Source organism: Lytechinus variegatus, chromosome 3 (genome assembly GCF_018143015.1).
Source record: "Lytechinus variegatus isolate NC3 chromosome 3, Lvar_3.0, whole genome shotgun sequence".
Lineage (NCBI taxonomy): Eukaryota > Metazoa > Echinodermata > Echinoidea > Temnopleuroida > Toxopneustidae > Lytechinus > Lytechinus variegatus.
The window spans coordinates 60,527,381-60,555,284 of NC_054742.1; the positions used below are offsets into that span (position 1 = coordinate 60,527,381).

The 27,904-nt window shown below is 35.2% G+C and overlaps 1 protein-coding gene across 1 annotated transcript in view; it reads left to right on the forward strand.

Annotated features, from left to right (window-relative positions):
- The first annotated feature begins 4,583 nt into the window (after positions 1-4,583).
- The window catches only part of LOC121411544, a 32,167-nt gene continuing 8,846 nt past the window's right edge, over positions 4,584-27,904 (forward strand). The window contains exon 1 of the mRNA XM_041604332.1: positions 4,584-5,115. Coding sequence (XP_041460266.1) covers positions 4,943-5,115 — 173 coding nt within the window. The 5' untranslated portion in view covers positions 4,584-4,942. The remainder of the gene's footprint in view (positions 5,116-27,904) is intronic.

Genomic DNA, 27,904 nt, shown 5'->3' on the forward strand with positions numbered 1-27,904 from the left:
AATGGCATCCTGATGCGGTCTGAATCACGTGTCATGGATGCGATGCACTCGGCATTCTCCCCACCATCCCTCGGCAATGGAAACGGTATTCACCTTGAGTTCCCATGGGCTTTGAAAACCTGTCATGTGGATAAACCGGTGGTTATTAAATGAAATGGAAGAAATGTTACTAACCATTTATCATACCAGCAGGAAATGCAAGTGCAAAAATTAACCTCCCGTGGTACCACTGTTTTTTCTGGCACTTATCCAGCCCTTGTATCTTGTATGTCTGGAGGTGCAAAATTTGTTCTTTGGCGTTACTTTTCATCACCTTTTTGAACTCTGATACAGTTTATTGCGAAGAAGCTTGGGTAGTAAAGTAAAAGCTTGAAATGAGTATGTGTGTGTGTGGGGGTGGTGTAAGAGGTTGTGAGGAAGAGGAGAAGAAACGGGAAAGAGGAAGGGAAGAGATCTATTAAAAGACAGGAAAACTTATGTAGAAGTTTCAGAAACAGACATAACGAAACAGACAAATGAATGAATACAATAATATAATAGATTAATCATAAATAAATCAACGAATGAATAAATAGAATAAATAAATAAAGAAATAGATGAAAAGACACATCGATCGATAGATATACATATTAAGGAAAATTCGTTGGGGAGGGATAAAGAGAGAGAGAGAGAGGGGGGGGGGTAAATGATAAGAACGAACAGAGAGCCATTAAATGCATTTTCACAGACTATTTTCACATCTTGTGCTGATAATAGAGCATTAAAATCAAAGGCGGTAAAGCGAAATTTTATAAGAATGCTGAACAATAGTTAGATCTAAATTTAAATTAGTATTTTATTACGTACAAGTTACAAACAAATCATTACTTATAAGAGAAAAGGTTAGTTTGAACCCGTTCCTTCCTTATCGTTCATCGATTTGCCAAAACTACATACACACATATATTTTGATAATGATTATAATATTGATAGCAGACGTCACTTTCTTCAAAAGAAAAAAATCACTAACAGTTTTGAAGAATGAAAAGGGTAGAAATATATTCAAGTTATGTCCTGAGGTTAAAACCGCACTGGGATTAGCACCTATATGGTATCAAATCATTCCCACTACGGCCATGGTCAAGTTTCCTTCCAAGGCCTTTCGTTCCGCGTCGCATTCCCAGACGATGGATTTCACACTTGGCCTGACTAGGGTATTGATTGTACCTGAGATTGGTTGGTAAGTACTTATCACCCAAGGTCAGGGTTAACACACTATCCCTTCCTACATACGATATGGAATGTGCATTACCCCCTTTGGGAATGCATCTAATATCCCTAAGAGAATGATGTGCTTCTTAGAGCCCATCTAGCGCGTTGGTAAAGGGTCAATAAAGTGAATAGTACTGGAGTATATCATCCAACATTCCGAGCTTACAAAAGTGTAATGATGTTTTCTAAAGAGTCGAATCTGTGAAAATTTAAATTATGAATTCTAAACGTTTTGGGCATCAAGCGCTCTCTGCTAATAATGTAATGGTTTTGCTTCAGCAAATCTTTATGAAAACTTTCCTTCAAATTTTTTTGCATACCACCTACATAGAGCTATAGACTGACATAATAATTTTATACAATGTCAGAACTTTCCCTGCTTTAGAAGTTCTTTTACATATAAAAAAGACGAACCAAATAGGCGATTTCATGATTCGATCGGGCACCAGATCAAGATCAGAAATCGCAAAATTTATTCAACCATACACATTCAAATCTTCTATACCATATACTGTGCTATATACCATACTGATCTAGGACAAACACATTCAAATAATCCAGTAATAAATCGAAGTGTTGACAGGCACTTTTGGGAAGATTTACCAACATTTCAAATTATCTATAAAAAACCCTTTTTTCTCCAAATTATTTCCCCCCAGGATTTTTTTTTGCATTTCCATTCCAAGATATATTCTCCTAATCGATACTAATGATAAGATAAATTCGACATTCCTTTTATGTGCTAAGTAAATACATATGTACTACATTTTCTGTTCCAGTCAACGAGAAACAAAGACTGATTTGAAAATGGACAAAGGACTTAAATTTGACAGTTAAAATTAGATTGCTTAAAGCAAGTTGAATGATCGATTTTCACTTTAAAAATATGATGACGCAGACCTTGAAGCTATTTCAGAGAAGAAATAGTTTGAAATACAATATCCCCAGGCCGGGCCATTCATTAAACATATCCTCAAACAGGAAAAAGAGAGAGAAAAAAAGAAGTGTGGACACCCCGTACCCATTTTAACACCAGTCTTCAAACATGTGTTATACACAGCCACATCTCTGCACAACCCCCTATTTCTTTTACGAAAAGAAAAACCCTTTTACATAATTTATAATAGATTATTAATCTTTGACATAATGTACCCATTTTTTAAAAGAATTCTATGAGCTGAAGTGTATTTTATATTATTTTTTTAAATGACATACGTGTAGTAGATTTCACATGGTTTACGTGCAAATGGATATAAGAGAAAGGGGTAGACAAATATATTAGATAAATAGAAAGATATAAATAGATACAGTCAGAAAGGAGGGGAAAGGGAGGGAATGAGTGAGAGAGAGACAGAGACAGACAGAATAGTATGTGCGTGTGAGATGAATATTGACTGATAGATGTCAGTTATAAGTGCATACGGAACGCAGATCGTACTTGGAAAAAAAAAACCTCCGAGTGTCAAAATCATTGGCAACATTTGTTTCCCTCCCAAATCATGAAAATTACATATATTCTCTTTGAACGGTGGGCTTGATGTAGAATTTTCCAATAAATAGTTTTTATCAAATTTTTATGAATTTGAAATGACATAAAGGACATTTTTAATCATTGTTATGAAAAAATAAGGATTGTTAGTTTAGAAAAATGACAATCAATTTCAATGACAAGAGAAATCAAACAAATGCAAAATCATAAAAAATACATGTTTTCATATACATGTAGATGTCTTTGCAAGCCTATTAATGACGTAACAATCAGAATTATCATTATAATTTGAGAACTATGGACTTTCGCAGTACCTATTGTTTTCAAATTTCTATGCCGGCCACTATATTGCTGGAAATCTGCATCGTCATGGTGTGTAAAAATTCACCTGAATATTTCTTTCATTAAATTATCGTGAAATATGGAACCTTTCATTACCAAATATAAATCAGAAATCGTCACGTATGTTGAACCTAATTAAATTAGTACACAACCTAAACACTTCATGGATATTGCATCATCTCAATAATTTACGCATAAAATCGACATATAAAAATACATGTATTTGTATGGTTATAAGGTTCAGAGCATTTTCGAAATAAAGAAATACATGGAAATGCTACGAATATTTCCCATGAAATTTCCCATCGACTGAATTTGTCTATTCGCCATAGCCATTTGAATATATATATTTTTCAGAGTGGGGGAGAGGGGAGAAAGGTAATTTCCCAAATAAGGGGCAAAGAAAATGGGTCAATATCTTCAAACTGTCCCGACTCAGAGACAATGCTTTATCCATAGCTTTTCCGAAAAAAAAACAACTAAAAAGCAGCCTCCGAAAGTGGATGGGTGGATGTGCCCTTCACCGGATCCGCCTCCGGAATACAAGCACTGCAATTAATTCATGTTCATCCTTATTATTAAGCAAAGATAGATGTTTATCATTGTCTTCAATATTTTACAGCATTATCTTGACAGCTGAATAAGACGACCTGATGTGCATCACATACAGCCTTATCCGTCTCTCGACAACACTGACAGAGCACATAGCTGTCTGTCATAATTTGTCAATATTGTGCAGCGATTATGTTCCCTGACATATAGCCAATTGAACGCCTAGATAATCCCGCTCGAAACCGAGGTTATGAAGGACGTACGTGGCTAGAGATCGAATGTATCTACCACAAGAGTTCTCAAGTATGATAACGTGTTTGCATGTAGATAGTGAACATGATGCTCCAATCGTTAGAAAGGAAAACGCACAGACTTTTTTAGAATGTAAATATATCGTTTTCAGCTTAAAGTAATCTGAATTTTGTTGTATTTACTAATACACATAATGGAAGAAATGCATATCTATGACAATAATGTCTATAACAAGTAATGTTTCTTTGTAGTATGTTGAACATAATCTTTATCCAAAGATTTTTGGTCTCGTGATGTTCAACAAAATCATAATTATGGCTGTTAAAAAGTGTCAAATTAATCATTGATTTGTTCACATCGCACATGAAAATGTTTCGTATCGAAGTATCTCTTTAAATTTGCAGTTGACTTGATTTTTGTCGTTGCTTTTTTTCGATAAAGACAACGTTAAAAAATCGATTCATTTACATAAGTTTTTCACAAAATGTATCTTTCTGAAAACTGAATGAAACATCGTCCCTTTCTAGTCCCTTTCTAATCTGCTTGTCGCCCCTTCTCTCTATCTGTTTCTCTCTCTCTTTCCCCTCTCTCCGACCAAAAGGGTTTGCACTTCTAAAAAGCGTGCGGTTTCCACAGCATTCTCAAACTAAATGATACGGAGGACTTTCCCGCGCTCATTTCATTCAACGCAGTTATCGTCTGCTACAGATCAGCTCTGCACGATTCATCTTCACACAGTGCACTCAAAGGTCTGATGCCGGGCGGGTCGCTTTCCTCAACTCCTGCGAAGTACTCCTTCTATGAACGAGTCCTGGACTTGTTCCCCGGCCTTGGACATTCTCTGGAAACGCTAAACAGGACTTAGAATCGATACATGGATCGTGGTCTTTTACTGAAGTGCCGATGAAGACCTGATAAACGGATGAATTTAATTTTCAAAAAGAGAGATCTGGTAGGATTTTAACGACATGCCTTCACTGGCAAGGATAGTTCTTCAGCCCATCTCTTTTTAAAATCGAACATTAAAGCCAGGACCGGTGTCACTTTACAATCATCATGTTTCGTGGACTATTGGAACATAATTGCAGATCTACCAATATGGAGAGGACATTCTCCCTCAGGACTGCGCAATTGGTTATATATTTCATACTAGCAATAAACTTTGGGGAAGCAGTTTCAAAGAAATACGTGGAACCTTATGGAGATAATGTTTGTTCTCGTGTTACTAGGTAAGTTGTCTAAGTGATGGCCACAAAATCATTATGGCCCTTTGCTTTTTAGATTCCCCCCCTTTTTAAATATGTTGTTGTATATGTTCTGTATATTTTGTAAAACCTGAACCTGTCAGGAGAAAACAAACCCTGTTGTATCTGTTTTCTTGCAATAAAAAAAAAACTTTCCATAAGTTTGTCTCCTCTTCTTTGGTGGACAGAAAAGGCGGAGTGTAACCTACTTTTAAAATCAGCTGCATATAACCTTACCAAACTATCGAAAATTATGTTGTTTCTTTCTGGAAGATGTCGACTCAAGTCTCAACTTCATTTAACTTTTATTAATGTTTAAAGATTAACTTTATTATGAAAACACTTCTTGAGATTTTCCATTCTATTTTTACTTTAATAAGATATTTTTGTCGTAGGGGGACGTCTCAATGCACAACATGTATCTTATGCACATCCTGGCAATACATACTACCCTTTTGTAGGAACTTAAGTGATAAACCGGGAAAAGCTCAGGAAATTTATTAATACTTGCTCTTCCCGACTTCGGTATGTATACTACAATATACTTACCCAAAGAGGAAAAGAGGACACATTTATGGACTATACCCCTATAAGTTAGGTCCATGTATATGTATATTTTTTCATTCAATATACCGGTCTCTTTGAACATGAAACCCACAGAACAATGTCATGAAACGCAAAGAACAATGTGTCTAGATGTCACTTCATTTCATCAAAGAATATATCGAAATTGGCTGTGTCGTAAGGACTTACTTTAAATATTTAATTTTATTCCTTTTTTGGAGGGGTAAATATGAGAAGGAAAAAAAAAAGTTTCTGCAAAATGGCCTTACTTTCTCACCATACATCCCCGTCAAACAACCACCCCAAAACAAAAGAAAACGGAAATATAAACAAATAAAAATAATTTTGAAACATATGAAATAAAAAAAAATCAAACCAAAATGGTCGGAACTTTCTTTCCACCCAAAACTTCGAAGTTTTATACGGCCTTGCAGTTAATGAGAGAATCTCAGTAGAATGAACATGCTTCCTTGAACAGATTCCAGCATTTTAGTACAAAACGATGGACAAATCAGATAAATACCACGTCCTGTAACAAAGATGAGATCGAGGGTTTTCCCGAAAACTGAACTCATGCGAAGAGCTGATAGTTCAATTTTCGAATATGGGAAGAAAGTTAAATGAGATTTTTTTTAAAACAGTGTTATGCTTCTAATACACTGACACATCTGTCTTATCCAAAGTACGCCAAAATAAGGGACTTTCCAAAGGCCATAAGGTTGCAAGATCATATACCAAATTAGTCTTTGGTCATACTTCAGCCACGAAGCGAATTAGTGTGGTTATTCACATTCGTCATGTATAACCTCATAAATGATATTTAAGAAGAAGTCAGCATTTCAAAAACATACTTTCCTTTCAGCATTGCCTCAAAGCATTTCTCTCAAAGGAAGCTATTCATTTTATTCCAAAACAGGAATTCAATGTTGCTTTGAATGCTGTGGCATCATGTGTGGATGTTGGATAATTGACACAATTTAGTAATTATGTTCAACTGCAACCTGCGTTGCAAGTATATTGTCATGTTTACGTGCGAAAGAAGCAAGTATCACAAGGCGTTTGTTATTTCTTCTGGGGCGTTAATAGATTTAAACGTCGCTATCCGCTTGTAATGTGATAACCAAAATTACCAGTTAAGCTCAGAGGTTAACCATGTTAACCATCACTAAGGAGAAAATTAGAATGGGTTATTATCGCAGCGAACATGTCTTATTCAAACTGATAAATGGAAAAAGCGATAATTCTTGTGGTGTGACTTCCTCAATTTTGACATTGTGCTTTTGACGGAAATATGAAAGGCATTGGTTATATAAACAAACCAACAATAATTATTGTCTGACTTGTTCGGGCACTGCATGTTTCATTGCAAATTTAGCAGTTATGCACTGTCTGATTGTTAAATAGTAATTCAAGTGTCCGGTCGTGTGTTATTTCTCTGTGCTATCCAGTATGTGGTATGTCATTACAACGGAATCATAAACGAATATAGGCTACTATGAAAAAGTGGCATTATATATTTAAGCTATCTTTGAATGTTGTTATATATTCTTGTCCATGATAAAAGCTAACGTAGTATTTGTTTTATTATCGTAGGTCAAAACCCCCATACAATGACAATAGAATATCAACAATAAATGATTAAATACATTCCATACCATTAAAAGAGCAAGCTTATCTGGAAAATAATTTAGAAATTTAAGTCCGAATACAATATTCATATATTCATACAAACCGATAAATAGTTTAAGTTTTAAATAAATGACTAGGTTGCAAGTTCACTATCAACTAATAACTGATTAGAAAGTGTCTTGAAGAAATAAGACACTAGAATCATTAGGGAATTTGAATAAAGTTGACCCACTTTCAGGTGCTCATATAGTGATGCACGATTGACCTAACAAACGATTTGTTTATAAATTGCAATTATTGTATGTTGCTTTTTGATAGAGTGATTCTTAATTACAGTTAAAAGGAGGGGAGCCTTGAAACAGTATTATACAAGTAGAATTTCATTCTGTATTTTTTTTCAACTACTACTACTACTACTACTGCTACTACTGCTACTATACTACTACTACTTCTACTACTACTACTACTACTGCTACTACTACTACTACTACTACTCTTGCTACTACTAGTACTACTGCTATTTCTATTATTACTACTACTACTGCTACTACTACTGCTACTACTACTACTACTACTACTACTCCTTCTATTACTACTACTACTACTACTACTACTACAACTACTACTACTACTACTACTACTACTTCTATTACTATTACTACTACTACTACTACTTCTCATTCTTCTTCTCCTTCTTCTTCTATTACTACCAATTTTACTTCTAATATGAATGACACTCACCTAACGATAATTATCTATCTTTTCTTTCACCAATAATCATAATACACCGATTTTAATTTTATCCAATATCTTATTTCATTGTTCTTAAAAAAATAATTCAAAATAAGATTATTTGATGAAAATTAGCACATTACCTTAGCCATGTAATAGGCAGTGTGAATTAAAGTAAATGATTTACCTCTTGATTGTTACAAGGATTGAGGTTTATTTCGTTACAACAGGACATATATTTAAACAATGCCCCTCCCTTTAACAAATACAAATACAAATATTACAGCAGTATACAACATCCTTCTACAAATTTGAAGGATTTTTCACAGGTTTGATACGTCGTCGCCTATTACTTGGTTCTATTTCTGCTTTAAAGGAGGAAACGAAAATGATTGAAGTCATTTCTCACTCAGCAATCTTAAAATGTTTTAGAGTTTCCTCCTGGAAATTCCTCCGATAACAGATCTCTGCTGAATGATGATTAGAAAGAAGAAAGTAATGTCATTAACCCAGAAGAAGGAAGTCCAGTGAATTCCTTCCAAATATTGACGCGAGACCGGAAATCAACGTTGTATCTCACCAAGGCAATCGTTTCGGAAGTTATGACACTTCAAACTTCATCGTTGTCTCGGATAATTAGCTCAAAATAGAGACGATGGCGATCAAAAAGGGAGCACACCATCCTTGTCATGTCTGTATCTACTTTTAATAACTATATTTATCTGAATGAAAACCTAGGTTATCATAAAATTCGAGTAAAAACCCTAAAAATGTCTCCTCACCTTTTGTTAGAGGAAGAGGAAATGAAGATTTATTATTTCATTGAAATAGAGAGATCTGCCGATTTTTTTTAATTTTTCGATCAAAAATTATAATAACATCACGTGTTGTATTTTTTTTTCATTAAATGCTTCCTGATTCAGATGATCTACATGTACGTCTATTGTGTAATCCTAGATCAAACCTTTTTTATTCGCCCTAGAAAGGAAATTTGAAAATAAAGAAAAATAAAAAAAAAGAATTGACGAAATTGTTTGTGTTATTCTTATAAATACTACACAGACTTGCCACTGCATCTGTTCTAATTAACACAGAGAGCGATCCATCCGCCCATTTTTTTGCTATTCTGCAAAATTTACACTTTAAAAAGAGCATACATTTAAATAGGGTTTTCGACGCTGATGCCACTTATTTGAGAGGAAGGTATTATCTCCAAAATTACCGATCGATGGATCTACAATCTATTGTTTTAACAGGCTTATCGTTTTTATATTCAAAGCGAAACATTGGTACCCCAAAAGTATACTTTAGTAGCAAAATACTGCGGAGAACGATAAAAAATCAAAGGGAATTTTCAACCTGTTCTTTGAATATCAAAATGTCTGATGCCTTGATAATCAGCAAACAAATGCAATTAGTTCTGTTAATTCTCCGCCCTAATAATATGATGCAAAATCCCTGATTTAGACTCTTTCGGAACATCTAAAGAGCGTGAATAGCTAAATAGAGCGCTAAGTATAAGTAATTGTTCCCATATTTTCTTCAAGATACATAAGCCGAAAAGAGACCTTCAAAGGTGTTTACCTGACAAAGAAGGTTATCGGCAACGTTATCTAAGTCAGAATTTCTGAAACAAATCTCGTTAGATCTAGGTTTTTAAAGTGGGACGAACTCTCGAGGTGAAAAACTTCTCAAGATAACCTGATATATATTTTCTAAAAAGTATTAATACCACTCCTCAAATATACGATTGTGGTTAGAAACGTGCCATCCGCTGTGCCCCAGATTGTTTACAGAGACTGGATATTTTTGTCCGCTCGCGTAACTTAATGAAAAAAAACTGATTATAAATCTAATAGGTGACAAATCTAAAATATTCGGAGAGGGGAACATGGGTGAAAACAGGGGCGATGCCGGGTTTAGTTGTGAAATTACATTTCAGACATCGGAGCCAACTAAATTGGTTTGGGATGCTGATGTTTTTGCTACTATGTATACATGTACGTTCAAGGGTGGAAGTTTAAAGTATCTTGTTTAATTCAACAATGTATTATCTTTAAACTCTAAAACAAGAAAAGGTTGAGTAGAAACCTTTCCTATAAAGATATTAGTTGTTAACACAACTTTAAAGTTATATTGCATACAATTCACACTGCATTAGGCTTAATTTACCCAACGAAGATGCATATTATTCCTCTACCCCAATATTGTGCAAACCTTTTTTATTACATTTTATTTTGAATAACAGACAATTAAAGTAAATAAAGATACAAATGTGTTTTATAGAGTGGTAAACTTAATTAAAGCACGATTTTACAATTTATCATATTTATTTTGTTATATTTATTATTTATCATGAATGATCAAGAATTGTAATATTTACAATATATTGACACGATCACAATGTAAAAACAACATATCACATTTTTTTCTGACCTTGATGGTTTCTGACCTGGATATTGCCCGATAAAGTTTTTTTAAAGATATATTTTGTTATCGGTCATATCTTCTTGTCGTGATTTCCATATTTTGAGGCCAACTATTTATCTTAACAGCCCCCTTGTCATGTGCGAGTTGACCATCGAACCGTCCTATCATTATATCAGATCTAACAACAGTAATAGTCGTCCCTCTTTTCTATATTTCTCTTTGAGGCCCTGCAATTATACAATCTTATTTTACTACGCGTTTTTCAACCACCTCGTTCATATCATCTCTTACACTTTGGAGGTTTGCATTTCTCTTCTTTTATTTTGAGGCCACGGGGTTATTCAAACAGGTTTCTCATTCACTTGGGACGATCTGACCTAGATGAATCAGGCAATATTTCTGACTCACAGAGATTTTTTCCCGGGATTTTTTTTCTTTAGATAGTTTTAAAAACCTGTGAATCACAAGTTACATAATACTCTCTCAACACAGCTGTAAAATTACAAAATCAAATGGAACAGTTAAGTGTGTCTCACTGTTTCTAATTTGGGTATTCTGACCAACGAACTTTTTGGCTCGAACTTCAGTTCAAATGCCCCCTTCATAAGATGATTTCATAATTTAACGCGACAATTAAATGTGAGCAAATTCCTCGACGGCTTTGTTTCTATTTTTTTTTTGTTTTCATGTTCATAAGATTCCATTTAAAAACTGATTAATTTAGTTTTTTCCGTTTTATACTTTTATTTTTCCTATTTGAGAAAGGTGACCAAATTTATCTTCCCTTATCCCAAACTTTGAGTCATCGTAAATTGGATTATTTGTAGTAGCTATTGGTCACTTGCACGTGCTTTCCTTTAAAGTATTTAATAATGTTGTAAATCTTTTATTCTTTCTTATTCATATTTTAGGTCCTATTCCTCTTCCTTTTTCTTTGAGTGTATATTATTTTAGAAATAAAAAAAAGTAGAGAGCTATTAGGCCATTTTCTCTATCCCTTTCACTGGCATTGGCAGCCATTTTGCTTATACAGTCTCATCGTGTCTGTAAATAAAAATAGCGCCCTCAGTCCTCCATATTCAAGTTCTAACTGTTTGTCATATCATATTTCTTTTTTAATACCAACTTCTTTAGTATTTGCTTCCAGGAGCTCAGGCTGAGATAGATAGTATCTCACGAGTATATAGGCAACACCATGTCTTCTGTAATACAATAGCATTTCTGTCAACACATACATCACGTGATACCTAACATAATGTCACAGTGGCCGCCATTTTGATTCCCTTAACATTTAAATCCTTTCACATTTTGAAAAATGATTCTCCCAAAATCTAGTTTAAGAATGCTGTGGCCTTTATTTTATATCCGAGCTGTCAGCACGTTCGATTTTACAAATCGCTTGGGGATACGGATTCCATCAAAATAGGAATGTTAGATTTAAAATTGGATGCAATCTTCTGATGTGAATATCGAACATTAATGAAAATGCTCAATGTGGTTCTTAGATTTACATTCTGTAATGATTGCTGAAAATATTGTATTCATGATACAGTCGGTAATAATACAAGTCATGATAGGGTCGGTAATAAACCGATTCTTGGTGGGCACGTATTTCTTATTATGAAGGTGCTTTTTACATAATTATGTTCCCGTGAGACCACCCAGCAAGCTTTCACTGTATCATTAAATGATTAGAGTGTAGATCACCAACGTACTCTTTTCACGGCACACTTTGATCCGATATAAGATATCAGAAATTAATATTGGTAAATCTTATAAAGCAAATCATATTTTCTCACTAACTTGAAGCATATTATATACTCGGAGACTAAATTACAGCAACCGTGTACATGTTTTAACCGCAAGGGTGTCGGCAGGGGTGTTGGGTCATCGAGCCGACATGAGTGCGATCAAATTGATGAGATATCCACAGCTGGGATCGAGGGAGGTATATGCGTATAATACAAGTCATGTATAAAGACAATAGGGGAATAGGGGCCTATTTTAATAGGTGCTATATAAAAAGCAAGTTTCAGCTACTCGTCGGCATTTCCACGACGACACACGCATGCTCAATGGCATCATCTTATAAAATAGTAATTACACTGGGCATGCTTGATATTATTGGAGAAGAGACATGGAATGCGAGGAGGAAGAACGGGCATTGGACAAATTATTATATCGCTTTTGTAAACTATACATAATGCTTACTATGTTTACATGTGCAGGTATACACAAAAGCACACACATTCTTAAAAATACTTGTATTGACTGGTATTGAATTTCTCATGCTATAGAAAGAGAAACAGCTTAACATACATGTAGTTGGTTTAGGATAGTGGGCCTTGAAGTCCAGTCATTGGTCTGAGTTCCAAACCAAATAAAATATCTTAAATCGTTTGATAAAGATTCCTTCGGAGAGCGTAAATTAAGTTTCCTAGAAATAAAAATACGTAATATTGTTATCTATGAACTGGATGACTGAATATTGTGACATTTATTTGCACTTGTAAGTATTAGGATATTTCACAAGATAGCGAATAGTTAGTGATGGTGTCAGACTGCAATTTCCGAAAGTAAATGTGATATTATAGAGGGTATCAAAAACCCAAGTGATGGTACATAATTAGTTTAAGAAGAATCAGAACTATACTGGTACACGGAGATAAGCAAATCAGCATGTAAATCATTATTTTGAAGTTGCAGTTTTGAACTGATATTTTTTTTATCGCAAGACACACACTTTTGTGCTTCTGTTACAGTGAATGTATACAGCAGCTGACCGGTAGCAATATGAATCTATATTTGTTACTTGATTTCACTCTGCTCCACCCACCATGCCCACATGTATTCATAAGCGGAACCAGATTGATGGAATTAGGTTATCACGAAACATTCCACATAATTTATTCCACCTGGATTTTTGCATAATATATTTATAGCAAGCTGAACAGGATATGTACAATTCTTTGTATAATATTTTCCTGAAAATGTTGAAAATAAAGATTTTTTTTTTTTTTTTAAACAAGTGCACACCTAGTTACCAATAATGCATACAGCATTTCCATTTATTTGAAAGCAGGATAAAAGAGCATTGTAGATTAAATGCCTTGCTCACGGGCATAGCTGCTGCGGCCGGGGATCGAACCCCGGACTTTCCATGTATAGCCAGGCGCCTTAGACCACTCGGCCACGGCACCTCCAGTGTTACAAAGATAAATGTTACAATCGATTAACTGACAGATAGGGGCTTTTACTTTAATTTGCTTTCATCAGGGGGGGGGGGGGCTGTCCTTCCCTAAAGGAATCAACGAGAATAAAGGCGAAATGATCGCTTTTAACTTCATTATAAAATGTTGAAATGTATGACAAAAGAATGTATCGACAAAAATCACACGAGATTAAAGTATACGGTGATACAAAAAAGTAGAACACCAATGAGTGGTCTAGAGGAAAGGGTGTACTTGGTCATTTGGAAAGCGGAAATGGTCACTATCCGTTTCTAGTCATCACAATGGCTTGTTGTCAGACTGCACTTCTTGCATTATACGAACAACTGCAGCTTACTTATTCTAAGGCAAATAAATGCCTTTCAATTACTCTCAGACATGTTCTTATCAAAGACAGCCATATTTTGAGGCATTTGTATCCCCTTTTAGCGTGATGAAGCAAAACTTTTCATCGGGTCAAGCAACAGACTCGCTTTCACTCAAGTTCTTGGCTTCCCACGTCATGCGACAGAAATCGCAAAAGGGATACTTTTAGCAATATGAATCCTTGGAACTCTCAATATCGAATTAATTGTATTATTCAGTTCCTCATGTGGATTTCGTTCATGTATGGTTGGGTCTATTCTTGTCAATCTATCGATACGAAATATATTTTCCGATGTTCAGTGACCTCGTCAATAGTTTCTCTTGATAATTATATATTAAAGGATTAGGTAGATTAATCATTGAAAATTGATATAAAATCAGTGGGTGGTTCTGAAAATAATTGTTTTTCGCTTATCAACACGTTTCATGCAAATATAAGCAAATAAATTAATGTCATCGTCTGCACCATGCATGCAACAATAAGGCTGCTAATTAGATATCATACACGTATTCCTTTTTAAGGTTGACTTCATTATCATGCATCGTTTTAATATAAAATCACTATGTTTGGTGTACCTAAAATGAAATATATTATGTATACCAAACCTTTCCACAATATTTAATCTTAACTGTATGTCCTTGATCGGTAATCTGACATAGATAATAGACAAATATAAAAATCCACATCAAACAGGATTGTAAGGCTAAAAATGATGAGTTGGCGCAATTGATAAATTGTTTAAACCTTCAATTCTTCAAATCATGTTACTGCACAATCGAACCAATCACCACGATCACAAAATATCTGCTCCATCTCTTGTTTTATTCTTTAAAGGTACCTTATGAGGTGACACTCTACATCGAGCTGTACGTGCCACTGAACTGGGTTAAGTGAATTCGTTAGGATAATAGGATGCCCAACTGACATGAAAATGTCACCTTTTCCGTGGGATATGTTTTAATGCAGAGACATAAAAACGTCTTCGTCATTATTTTACCGTTGGTCTGTGATAATGGAGATCATTTTGCGATATCAATGATTAATATGAACTGACAGTCGGGCCAAAAAAATGTCTTTTATCCAAATTACATGATCCAATACATTACCACGTATGTTCATAATATTTCCTTTGATCATGTTGATACCGACTTGCTTATCATAATTCTGGATGTCTATAACTTCCCGATGTTACTTTTGAAAATTCACATGAATGCCTTTTTCGTTGATTTCACAAAAAAGGGTTTAAACTTTACCCAAATTTTGCGAGATAAAGATTTTGAAATCTTATATTCTGCAATGCTAAAATATTTTTTCCTCTAGCTCAAAATTCATTTCTAATAGATGTTTAGTTTATTTCAACATCATTAAAATTCATCTAGTTTGGAGACGAGCGTTGGACTTTCGACGACGATTATCTTTCAAATAATTTCCATAAGCAGTAATAAAAGTTCAAGCATGTATACACACGGAAACACCACCAAAAAACAAAAACAAAACAACTAAGGTGTATAAAAAGTAAAAGCAAGAAGACCCACTAGTTTTTCCAAGAGAGAAGAGCTTGATAGCAGCGGGAAGGAGAGGAGAAAGGGTTTTCAGAATGAGTCATTAGCTTGTCTCCTTCTTCAATCCTCGTCTCATCCGCTCTGTGAATCCTTCAGGTGTCCTGTAATGTTCACTTTCTAAACCCTACTGAAGCCAGAAGGTTCACTCAAAAGACACCGAATATCCCCGTTTCCTTCATGTTCTTAGATCAATGTCGGTGTCCCACAGGGCGCGATATTAGGATCCTTTGTATTCCGAGATCTCATCAAGCGACAAAATATTTTGATTCAAATGTATTTAGGATCATGTGTCTGATAGACCACAGGAATCATATCATCTTGATAACAAAGGGTTCATTCTTTTAACATTTTATCCTCAAGGGGAGGTCGAGATAGAGGACAATGTCTGGTTTCATTCGGGGATCTGGGGGATTGAAGTATTGAGTTGAAAGAAAAAGTGAATTGGGGAAGACGATGGTTATCGTCTTCTTCAATGAACCATAGAGAAGGCCTACATTCGCAAATATCATGACGCAAGCATGAGTTTTTTCAAAAGAGTCATTTCATGTTCAAGGGAAAGTTTGACAACAATTCACCTAAATACTATACCCTCAAGAGTTGAGGAAAGTGCCAAGCGGACACAGCAGCTTCATGTCTGATCCTCTTAACCTGAGGTTAATGCTGCTTAGATCTTCTGACGCGGATGCTGATTTCTTATATATGAATAAACCGATAACGCAAATATATTTGGTTATTTTTCTTTAACATCTAACCATTCTGAAAAAATAAAGGATAACACACTATCTTTACAAGGCTATTCGAAATAAATTGTTTTCTAATGCAAATCGGAAATTCTTTATTCATCTTTGCTTATATTTTTCAAAATACTCAGTTTTATGATTAAGAATAAAGCATTCCTACTGCCCTTTCATTCGTTAGAAAATCGTAGTTTGAATGATGATTCCAGTGAAAAATAAGGTTTTTAGCACATGCTCGGGAATTCAAATTCACATTACAGTTTTCGAGTGAGCATGTGAAAGGTCCGATGATTCTAAAGACGAATTGCAATCATCATTACAATGATGATTCAAAATTCACGTGTGAAAGGGCCTTTTGAACTGTGGTGGTTAGGCTTAACCCCAACATTCTAGAGTACAACATAAAAACAATGTTTACGATATCCCGACCGTTTTAATTAAAATTAGCCAAAAACGTTTATCGTTTATAGCAGGTGACTCAATTTTCGAGTTCCTAAACACGATCCTCCACGTTTCCTTAACATAATACAACCTGGGGGCGAAGATACACAAATTTACGACGGGGCTGAATGATTGTTGTTCACGTTGTCATGAATGTTCTGCCTGGTTCAAAAGAAAGAAAAAAACCTATTCGGTACGATCTACCGGCGGGCAAACAACATAAGAAGTCTGAGCATTAATGTGCTTCCTTTCTTTAATCTGCCTTGTTTCCGGAGTATTGTCGCTTTACATCAGCCAAGGAACCCGGGGAAGTGACTTTCATCGTGATGAAAGCACCCTTCAGATCAGGCATGCTGTCTCTATAGAATACCCTGAAATTTATTATAAAATTCATTTTATGGCTTGACACGTCCAAATATAATGACCATGTAATGGCAATAATTTGTATATGTTTAGATTTATCATTCTCCTTTTTCTTATCACTGTATTTTCAACGACGTGATGGGGCTTAAATGCTTGGTTTTTGGATACGTTGCAGTTTAGTGCAAAATTAATGGGCATGTTTGAAAATAACGATATATGAATAATGGACTTGTAACAAATTTGGAGTGATAAACAAAATCAAACCAAATTTAAAGCTTCATTAAGTGTATTACCCCAAATGAATGTTGTGAATGTTGATACACGTTTAGGTCAAGATCATGACTTTCTTATGAATTTGAATTATCAATAAATTGGTGAAGAAGAGACGGAGAGAGAGAGGGGGGGGGGGGGGCTAGAGCACGGACCTATTACATTGTAATATGTCAATGGTTAGACGGAGCGGGAGAGAGAGACAATGATTTGATTAAAGGAGAATGGAACCTTTGGAACAAGATAGCTTGTGTGAAAACAGAATAAATCAAAGAAACAGATCAACGAAAATTTGAGAAAAATCGGACAAATAATGAGAAAGTTATGAGCATTTGAATATTGCGATTACTATTGCTATGGAGATCCTCAAATTGGCAATGCGACAAAGATGTGTGATGTCACTTGTGATCAAATTTCCCCATTACTTTAGTATATATTTCACTTAAACTGCCTCTTTTATCATATCCATCAGTAGACCATGTGTTCTTTCTATAGGAGCGCATGTAATGCAATTTTTTAAAGAATACATCATGGATAAAGACTTTGTATCAACATTAAGAAAACGCAAAGAGACATTTTGAGGGTATTTCATAGCCCATCAAAGGGAAAGTTGTTCACATGCGACATCACATATCCTTGTCGCATTGCCAATGGGAGGATATCCATAGCATTATTGATTGTAACATTCAAATGCTCATAACTTTCTCATTATTTCTCCGATTTTTCTCAAACTTTCTTTGTTCTTATTCTTTGATTTTTTTTTTGTCTCGACTCAAGCCTTCTTGTTCCAAAGGTTTCATTCCCCTTTAACCTGTAGATAATAATCAATATCGCGATTGATATGGAAGGAAGTCTAGGTTTTCTTATCATCCACATATCGGAGGAATGTCTCATTAATTCTGAATTAGTCTGCAATTGGTCTAATAATAGCGGCAGCATTCGCTCCAATCGCTAATAAACCAACTCAATTTGCCCAAATTCGCAGCTTATCGTTATGGAAACTGCTTATGTATCATTATCCTGCACGCCCAGGTTTCAAACAAAAAAATAATGAATACGTTTTATTAAAGATCATTCATTGAGGATGTGTGTAATTATGAAGGTGATACGAAGTGAAAGAAGTAGAAGACATATGCATATTTGGGTCTTATCTCGATTGAGAGTATTACATTATGAAAGCATACCCGGCCTTGTGTTGATCGAAAATTGGATCTATAAACATCCTCATCAGAAATGCTTAATTCCAAAGTAGCTTCCAAAATGAAAAACTAACTCTATACACATCGCCAAAAGTATTCTTTCAAAATTCAAATATGTTTTACTTATCTATCTAGACAAAAACTGTCAGATATTTGATAAGTATCGAAAAACAAACCTTAGAATTATAACACGAATCGCCTGATTCGAAAGGAAAACTTTTTTTCAAGTAAATATTCGGGGGGGGGGGTAAGTGTGATAGCATTTATTAAAAATGTTAGGGGCAATATTTTCAGCTCTCATTCTATTAAATAGAAAACGTGAAAAGTATCACCTCCAATATATAGAAACATGTCGTTACATCCTCCATGACTCACTTATTTTGTTTCTTATTTCCACATTTAATCTCGATAATCCGCGCCGGCTTGACATTTTCAATTTGGGAGCAAATTAAAACAAATACCCACAAACAAATATTGATATTAATATTTCATGCGTCATGCCACATGAAGTTGACCCTTACTGGGTGTATATATTTATACATCCGTTGAGTTAACATGAAATAACATCCCCGTTTTTCTGCTCTCATTTGACATTATCCCTTTGGTGACCTAGATATTACCAGAACTAGTCATTCAAGTAGTCAGCCAGTGAAAACATAAACGATGTTTTTAGGGCAGCTTCCACAGACATGCTCTCGGCTGTTTTTAATGATTAAGAAAAAAAAGCGTAGCATTCAGATAAGCCAGCGGTTTTTTTTTTCTCGAAAATATAGGGTAAAATTATATGCACAGAAGCTATACTCATGGAGTTACACGCACGCTATCATTGGGTCCTGTGAGTTAAGGAGGATGCTGGTGATTATTAGTGTATTTGAGGCGATTAGATAATTTTATGGAAATTATCTCCCTGGAACTGCTCCTTGGGGATTTAGAATATTAATCTACTTGGTAGGGTTCTCATGTTGAGAGCTGGGCCACTGACTTGAGGGAGATTACGACTCTCGCAGGATGCTTTAAGACCAGGGAATGTGATCCGTCTAGATTTGAGACGAGAGAGAGAGGGGGAGGGGGGGGGTATAGAGAGATGGAAGGACAGATATATAGATAGGTAGATAGTATAAATATAAATACATTTTTGTGGGAGGGTTTGGAAGATGATGATTATTGTGACATAGACATAAATTCATAGAACGGCAGTTTCTAAAGACCTGCTTTCAGTTGTTTTTAATGATTAAGTAAAGAAGAAGGAAGCGAGATTGTGATTGGTGGTGATTTTGTACCTGATCGCTAAGAAAGCACGAATGCCTGTAAGCAAGCAACCAGAGGACCGACGCGTTGGCTTTAGGTCCTCTCCGAGGGACCTGGAAATGAGAATTTAAATGCCTGACCAAAGGGCACTAGCGCACCAAGTAGGATTCGAATCCGGGTAACCAAAATAAGAAACCCACGCCATATAACCTACCGACTGAGCTATCGCGCCTCCATGGAAAAGAAGAAAGAAAAAGAACAATGAGAGAGGAAGAATAAGGATAAGACAGGGAAAAATAAAAATTAATTGAAAAGAAAACTAGAAGATGAGACCAACAAAAAAAGAGGAGTTGGTGGAATTGGGATATATGAACTTAATAATTAGGGTTAAACATAAAAAATGTGATATTTCAATAATAATTTGTGTCAATATTGTATTAATGTCGAATTTTCCCTTTTTGACAGTGGGTTGTTGTCTAATCAAATATCTTTTTGTCGCAAATCCATTATTCAATCTTTTTCCTTTCGTTGACTGAATACTTCCCCAGCCAAACAGGCCCACGTCTGTCACATTAGCATACCTAACACCGCATCACAATATGTTCACACCTTTGGTGGAAGTATAATATAAAAATGTTACGTAATCAATCCACCTGCTTGCCATGTATACTGAAAATAACATAATTGAATTGTCTAATGGGTTAATAAATTTGATTAGACAGAGAGATGTTCTGTTGATTGACAACTTTTCAGGTGTACAACAAGTACACATCTTCGGTAGACGAGCGATATAGAAAAAATAAAAGTTATGTAATGACTCCAAATGTATGTCAGGTAAATTGGAAATACTGCCATCCCAATAAATAGATTGAATTTAAATCATCTTACTGATAATTGTATAAAAAGATGACTGCTATTCCCATGTTTTGTATGACATGTACACATCTTCTGCTGATAAGGAGTATCATATAAAAAAGAGGATTACGTAATAAGTTAATGTTCTAAGATTATTAATATAATTAATGAAATTTAATTGTTCTGGCGGATGATGTTCGTAAAAGACGATGTAGGTCCTGGTAACCAATTTCAGTAATGTAATTTTACTGTTAAATCGATACAAGTTTATGGCACTCACATGCTCTCAGCGGCCAGGATGAGACCGAAACCAATAATAATTGAAGCAATTAAAATATCACTTAGCGGTAAAAATAATGTTCTCCACATTCTCTACAAAGGGTGATCTTTTGGGATGAAACTGTAATGGAGGTGTTGACAAATTATCCATTAAAAACCGACGCAGGATAATAAATACATACTTTTTCTTCCACCTGTCGAGTTCATGTGACTTGCCGGCGTTGAATTACATGAGACTAAAATAGGGCAAACCGGCGAACTTTGCTAATTCACTCTAATTTCTACTGACCAAAATGCCATTGCTCGCCTAGGATCACAGGTGAAAACCTCAAATTTGCTGCCAGTTTGCACTGTAATTTGATTATAATCTACTCCAAGTTGTGGGGAAGGATAAGGAATAAGCTCATAGTTTTCATGCAGAAAACGACAAGTGTTGGCACTATCAGGCTGTTCATGTTTATGGGCTAATTATTATTATTCAATCGTCACTGTCATGTTTAACATTAAATATTATACTATTTTTTATATCAATTTACCAATATCTTCAAAAGACACATCAATATATTATTTGTTCATGGTTTATTTCGCTTAGCGAATTTATCTGGGTAGTTTCAGAGTTTTATGATGGCCGATGTGAGTGTTTGCTCTTTGATTATAAGCTACATTAATTGTGTCAGCATATGCAATTTGTCGAGTGACGATAGATCGAATGGAAGCGAGAGACATATTTTCAGACACAGTTGCCCTCTCAAACAGTCGATAATAGTACTATTTCCTTATCTTAATTCATAGTTCATTCCTGTATGTCAACTTGAGCCCCACTGCGAAGCATGGACACCAGTCGTGTGTGTAGTAAGATTCCTGTCACTCGAATGGAAAATATTCCGTGAAAACACGAATAAGTTTCATTAATCCGTAAGAAAAACATTAAGCAATGACTTGAAGGTAATTTTGACCATTTTCTTTTCCAATGAAATAGTTACAAATAATGTAGTGCAACTAAGTTTCAAATCTAATAAATTATTGAGAGGATTGTTCTCCTCTTCATCTTCCCGCTATACCGCGAATACTTATAATGCGTAAATAAATAACTTTTAATATCAATATCTAAATGATATGGCCTATATATAATATCGTTTTTAAAATATATATTTTTTGCAACATATTTCAATTCTTACAATTTTTAACACTTCATGAAAACCATTACTGATAATTGATTTCGTGTCAAAATTTTATCACAACTATCCCATATAAAAAACAATCATACCACTATGACAAAGCATTGTGATGATAATTAGGTTGAAAAAAATCAGCATAAACGGAAAATTGAGCTATTTCTCTTCACCCGGCAAAGACAACGGATGAGGAAAGAACTATGAGAAAGAAGATAAGTTTATTTCTGGAATGGGGCGCCATGTTGACCCCAAATCGAATCAAATCTGATTACACAAATGATGTCCTATTTTAGTTGGCAGTCACGGCCAATAGACCTCCATGTCTGTGACACCGTTGACCAGGCTGACCAGGCTATATATATATATGGACATAAAAGGACAGTTTTTCATGAAACATCTTGTTAGTCATTTCGCTTGCAAACCCCGACTCAACCAATCAGATACAAGGATTTCAGTAGCTGATAACACACATTTACTGACGAGACGCTTCGTGAAATGCCCTCTGGATGGCATGTTGAAAAGGAAGGAACCCATCAAAGGAATAACACACAATTGGTTCCAATTAAGAGTTGGAACCATGGTCCATTTCGACAAGGATTACGGAGATGTCCATTTAATTTAATCACTTGTTTGCCCTTGCTTTGCCCTGAGTTTAAAAAAGATGCTACTGCCTAAGTTATCATTTTAAATCCGGTGAATCGCTTTAATTGAGAACAGCTAATGTAAGCCCCATTTATAATTAGTGTACGAAAATAAAAAAAAGTAGCAATGAACATTGATGAATAATGGACTTGTTGTTCAAAATTGGGGGAACCCCCTGAATGATTTCAACCCATCGATGGTTGATTTGATAAACACGATATACATGTAGGAAACAATATGCAATTAACCAAGTAATCATTATTGCGGTGTGTTTAAATACCATTAACGATTAAATAATTAATTATAATAGTAATTCTGAATAAATATCAAATCAAAACAAATAATGAAATGAATGGAGAAGAAAAGCAGAAACACTCCTGGGACCACCCCCCCCCCAAAAAAAAACACGCAGAGTATATTTATGATGTGATGGGAAATAATTTTCTTGTGAATATGTATATATAGGGCATTACAACATTTGCATAACGACAGTTGATAATAAATGAAAAGGTTCCAGTCTGACATGATTCCACGAAAGACTTTGGTATTTTCAAGTCAAACTAAATTCCTGTTTTTAAAACTTCAATAAGCACCTTCTAATAGGCGGTCTGCATGACCATGATGAGGCTATGATGTCGTTTGCGTGAACTCACTTACTGCCAACTTTACCAATGCGTTGATAGAGAGCTGGCCTCGACTATTTATATAAACATTTATTAACTAGTTTATTCTTCTCTCAATGGAAAAAAAAGGTTTGTACTCCATGGACACCAGATATTAGCCCTGAACGTGGTAATGGAGAATAATTATGATGACAGATTTAAACTATGACCTATTTTTTTTTTCAAATATACGTTATCCGACACTTTACTTCTATCATTATAATTATAGAGGTAAATTGTATACAAATAAAACCACTTGTTGAGCTTTCCGTGTGAAAATCTGTACCATACTTATGGAGAGGACAAATTACCTAAAGAGATCTTCTTTAAGGTTAAATATAGATAATTATGAATAAAGAGGTCATTAGTTCCCAATAAGTAGAATTCATCGCGGTCGTTTAAAAGTCTTTACATTACATTTTCTCTGTGTAGAATTAACACTGGGTTTTATACCCATTAGGCACTGTATGTTAGAAAACAATGAAGATAATACCTTGAAAGAGTATTTGTAGGAATTTTCTTTGGTCACATATGATTTTGTTTTTCATTACTAGATCCATCGCTTAACAACATTCGGTCTCTTTGGTTGGTTCCTCACATACATTCGTATTTTCTTGACTTTCTTAAAAAAAAAAACTTCTGATCTAACCTAAACAAGTTCGCTACCTTCGATCTAGAGATTTTTCCAATGGAAAATACACGTTGTTAATTTATTATCAGTGTTGTTTTTTTATATATATATATGCAGGTAGATATTTTAAGACAAAATGTTACCATGTTTCTACCTAGTTTAGTATCTCGAGACAATCATAACACGTACTCATGTCATGGTCATGTTATAAAGAAGTACATCACATTGAAGGAACTTGGTGATCATCTTGTCAATCAATAATTACGATGTAGGCTGGTAATATGATTAGACCGTTGACATCATTCAATCCCTATTAGAATAGGAAGGCGTGGCTTCCTCGTAATTGAACGTTTCTCGCTCAACCTGAAACGTGTTTTTGCTGTGGGAAAAACGTCGTGAAGGGCGCGTAACGCCGTGGGAGCAGCAAAGAAAATATTGAACATGTTAAAGCTCGTGTATTATTATCTGAAATTTTCAAATCATCCGACTTGAAGGCATGAATTATGTCTGCCAAAAATAAAAAAGTCTGCGAGATTATCTGACATTTCAGACACGATTTTTTAACCTGTGTCATTCCAACGGCTAGTTTTCCCTTACAAAAATAATGCCTGCCTGGTCATTCTGGTGGTGTGCAAAAAGCAAACTATTCAGTATTTTTTCAACGCTTTTATACATTGATAACAGAAGGCGAAATAAAAGAAAAGATACATATATATCTGCCCAATTGCTCTGGACACCTATCGAGAATATACCGTAATTTTCCTCATTCGGTTGTTTACTATTAATTGGATGAGAAAAGAAGTATTTTTTCGTATCTTTTACTCACTTAACGCTATCTAGAAAAAAAAAGTTTCTTTTATTTGAGAAGTATCAACAAAATTATCCTTAAAATAGGGCTCCATTATCTTGCCGCTCCTGGCGCAGGAAACACAGGTGATTATGCGCAGTGTTATCTAACGCGTCAACAGGTCAATAATACTTTATATACACATTCCTTCAGGTTTTAATGTACAATATATCCCGTTCCAAATTAATCTTTAATAACAATTAAAGAAAATGGCCGAACCTGCGATTCCGGGGAGCAGCTCTAACTGCTGCAGGACAATCAGGAAATTAAAAACCACAGATACATTTGCCGGATGAAATGAACCGGACACTCTGAGGTAATATTCTAGGGATGATGATTTCTTTCCGTTCAGTAAACAATTCCATACCCACACCTTGCCCATTCCGGCCAATTGTCACATCAGGGTATATCAAAACGAAGGATAGCATTTAGATCATAACTCTAGATAAGTTATCATCATCTACTTTCGCATTATAGAATATCTCATGGTCGTAATGAGATATGTTCGAAATATTTAAGTAGATCGAATCTTTACACTGAGAGTCATCGTTTAATGGGGGCCCCACTGCAAACTAGGTTTTTGTGATAAAGTTCTTGACAACTGTAACAGGCTCTGATGGAATAGGGTCATCTAATCTTACTTCCTTCATATCTTTATACGATATTGAATAAATACTGGATATCATTAGTTATTTAGACACGCCCGTACATCTACGCATGAACCCACACACGCTGATGAGTGTCACTTTGCGTCAAAAAAAGTTAAACACACAACGACGGAGAAGAGCATATGCAATTAAGGTAAAAACTATTGCCAAAAGGTGATATTGAGAGTGTATAATTATATAGACATAACTATCCCCGAGGTCGAGTGGAAATAGTCGGCCTGTATCGTCTTAAGATCGTGAGGGGTCGGGGTTAAAACTCTTGCCCGAATAAATCAGCATTCAAATTTGTTTTATATACGAATAGTTTTCGCAGGGCAATAGTAAAATTATTGCCTTTCTTAAATCACTTAAATTGTTATAGAATTCCTATTAAAGACTGTAAATGTTTATCCTGAGACATCATTTTGTACTTCTATGCCATGTCCAACAAAAAAATATGGAGTTTAACTTGCTATATCGAACTAAAAAAGCGTTCTGAAATAAATTGAATGCACTTGTGTATATGACAAAGTGGTCTTCATGAGCAAAATGGAAGCAGACGTTTGACAGCTCTTGAGTAAATATTCGGCGATGTGAAATATTCTAAGTGACAGGTGCCGGCACACAAATCTACCGATTATGAGTAATATGGTCTTACATTTGGGAGGAGGGGATGGGATGGGGGGGGGGTAAAAAGGATGATATTTTCTGATTCATAACCCGAAATCTGGTTTATATCCAATCGCAGAATGAAGCTATGAAACACGATCAGGACGATGAAGCTGTGTTTGATTACTGTCGGATCTCGAATAATTCTTGACTATCTGATGATCTGGTTTGGAGAAGTGCCACTTAATCCGCAGACACACAACCGATATCGACCACGTACACCGAGCGTTACTGCTTAATTCGAAATAGCGCAATCGTTTTGTTTCATATCGAATCGAATTCATTTCTGTGACTGGCGCATTACCTTGATACATGACGAAATTATATAGAAAACAGACAATCCTGCACTTTCTCAACGCGTCAAAACATGACGTCATTTCTATAGGTTGATATTCACCCTTGGTTCATTCAACTTTTTTTAATTTCCATTTCATCTCCCGTTCTGATCTTTCTTCCGTTACTGATTGATGCTTACTTTTCCTCAAAGAAGAAATGGCAGGATATGTCCTATAGGCCAGGCTTCCACTCGGAGTTCTTCCAAAGGTTATTCTGTGGTTGCGTGAAATACTGAAGAATAAAGCATTTGCTAATTTATCCTGACACGGAGGATCAGGTAACAATTAAAGTGTCGTCGAACCTTATCAAAATCTTCACAAATATTCAGAATAATTATTGATTATGGACGAGGTGAAAGGAAATCAAGAAAATCGCTACGTTTGAAATAATCTGAAGAGGTAAACCTAAAATATGCGATACACTCTCTTTACCCACACATTTCTAAAGTTGTAAATTGATTGATTATATTGAATCATATGCTGTAATTCATCACCTTGTTAGCTTTCACAAAAGATGAATCTTGTACAGAACAAAAACACCACACCTTTTCTAGATGTTGGTATAATCTAAATCTGATAGACTAATACCAACCCGAGTTACATTTTTTTAAAAATAAAACGTTGGTGCCTCCACACTACATGTATACCACCCATTTTGAAATGATCTGAATCCGTACAGTTTAGCCAGGGCATTTGTTGTACGTCCAGTCAGAGTAAACACTATTAACATTCCCCAAAGACTCTTCGGTTCGTAAAGTAGGATTTCATAACAGCCACACCAGCCAAACTGATTTCAAACCGACCGATGACAGTCAATTTGAAGTAACGAAATAGCTTTGATCTGCCTGGACTCGGTTTCCTTGATGGGACCGTGGTTTATTTCCAAATCGGCTAATGCCAATTCGTCCAGTTGCCAACTCGTCTCCTATCCTTTGGTCTACCATAAGTTCTTCCAATCACCACATGATCTACTTTCATTTAGTCTAATGCCACTCCGTCTAATAACCAGATGGTCCAATAACCATTTTGTCCATATACCATTTGGTCTAATTGGACTAAGTGTTACTTTGTGCAAAATGAGTGAAACTGAAATGGATATTGGCCCAACTGGTTATGATACGAAATGGTCACAGGCGAAATGTGAGTCGATGAAGTGATGATTGGACCAAATGGTTGTTAGGCGAAATGCCGATGGACGGAATGACATATATTAAATAAAAATTAGACCATGTTTTGAGTGAACGAGTTGGCAGAAGACAA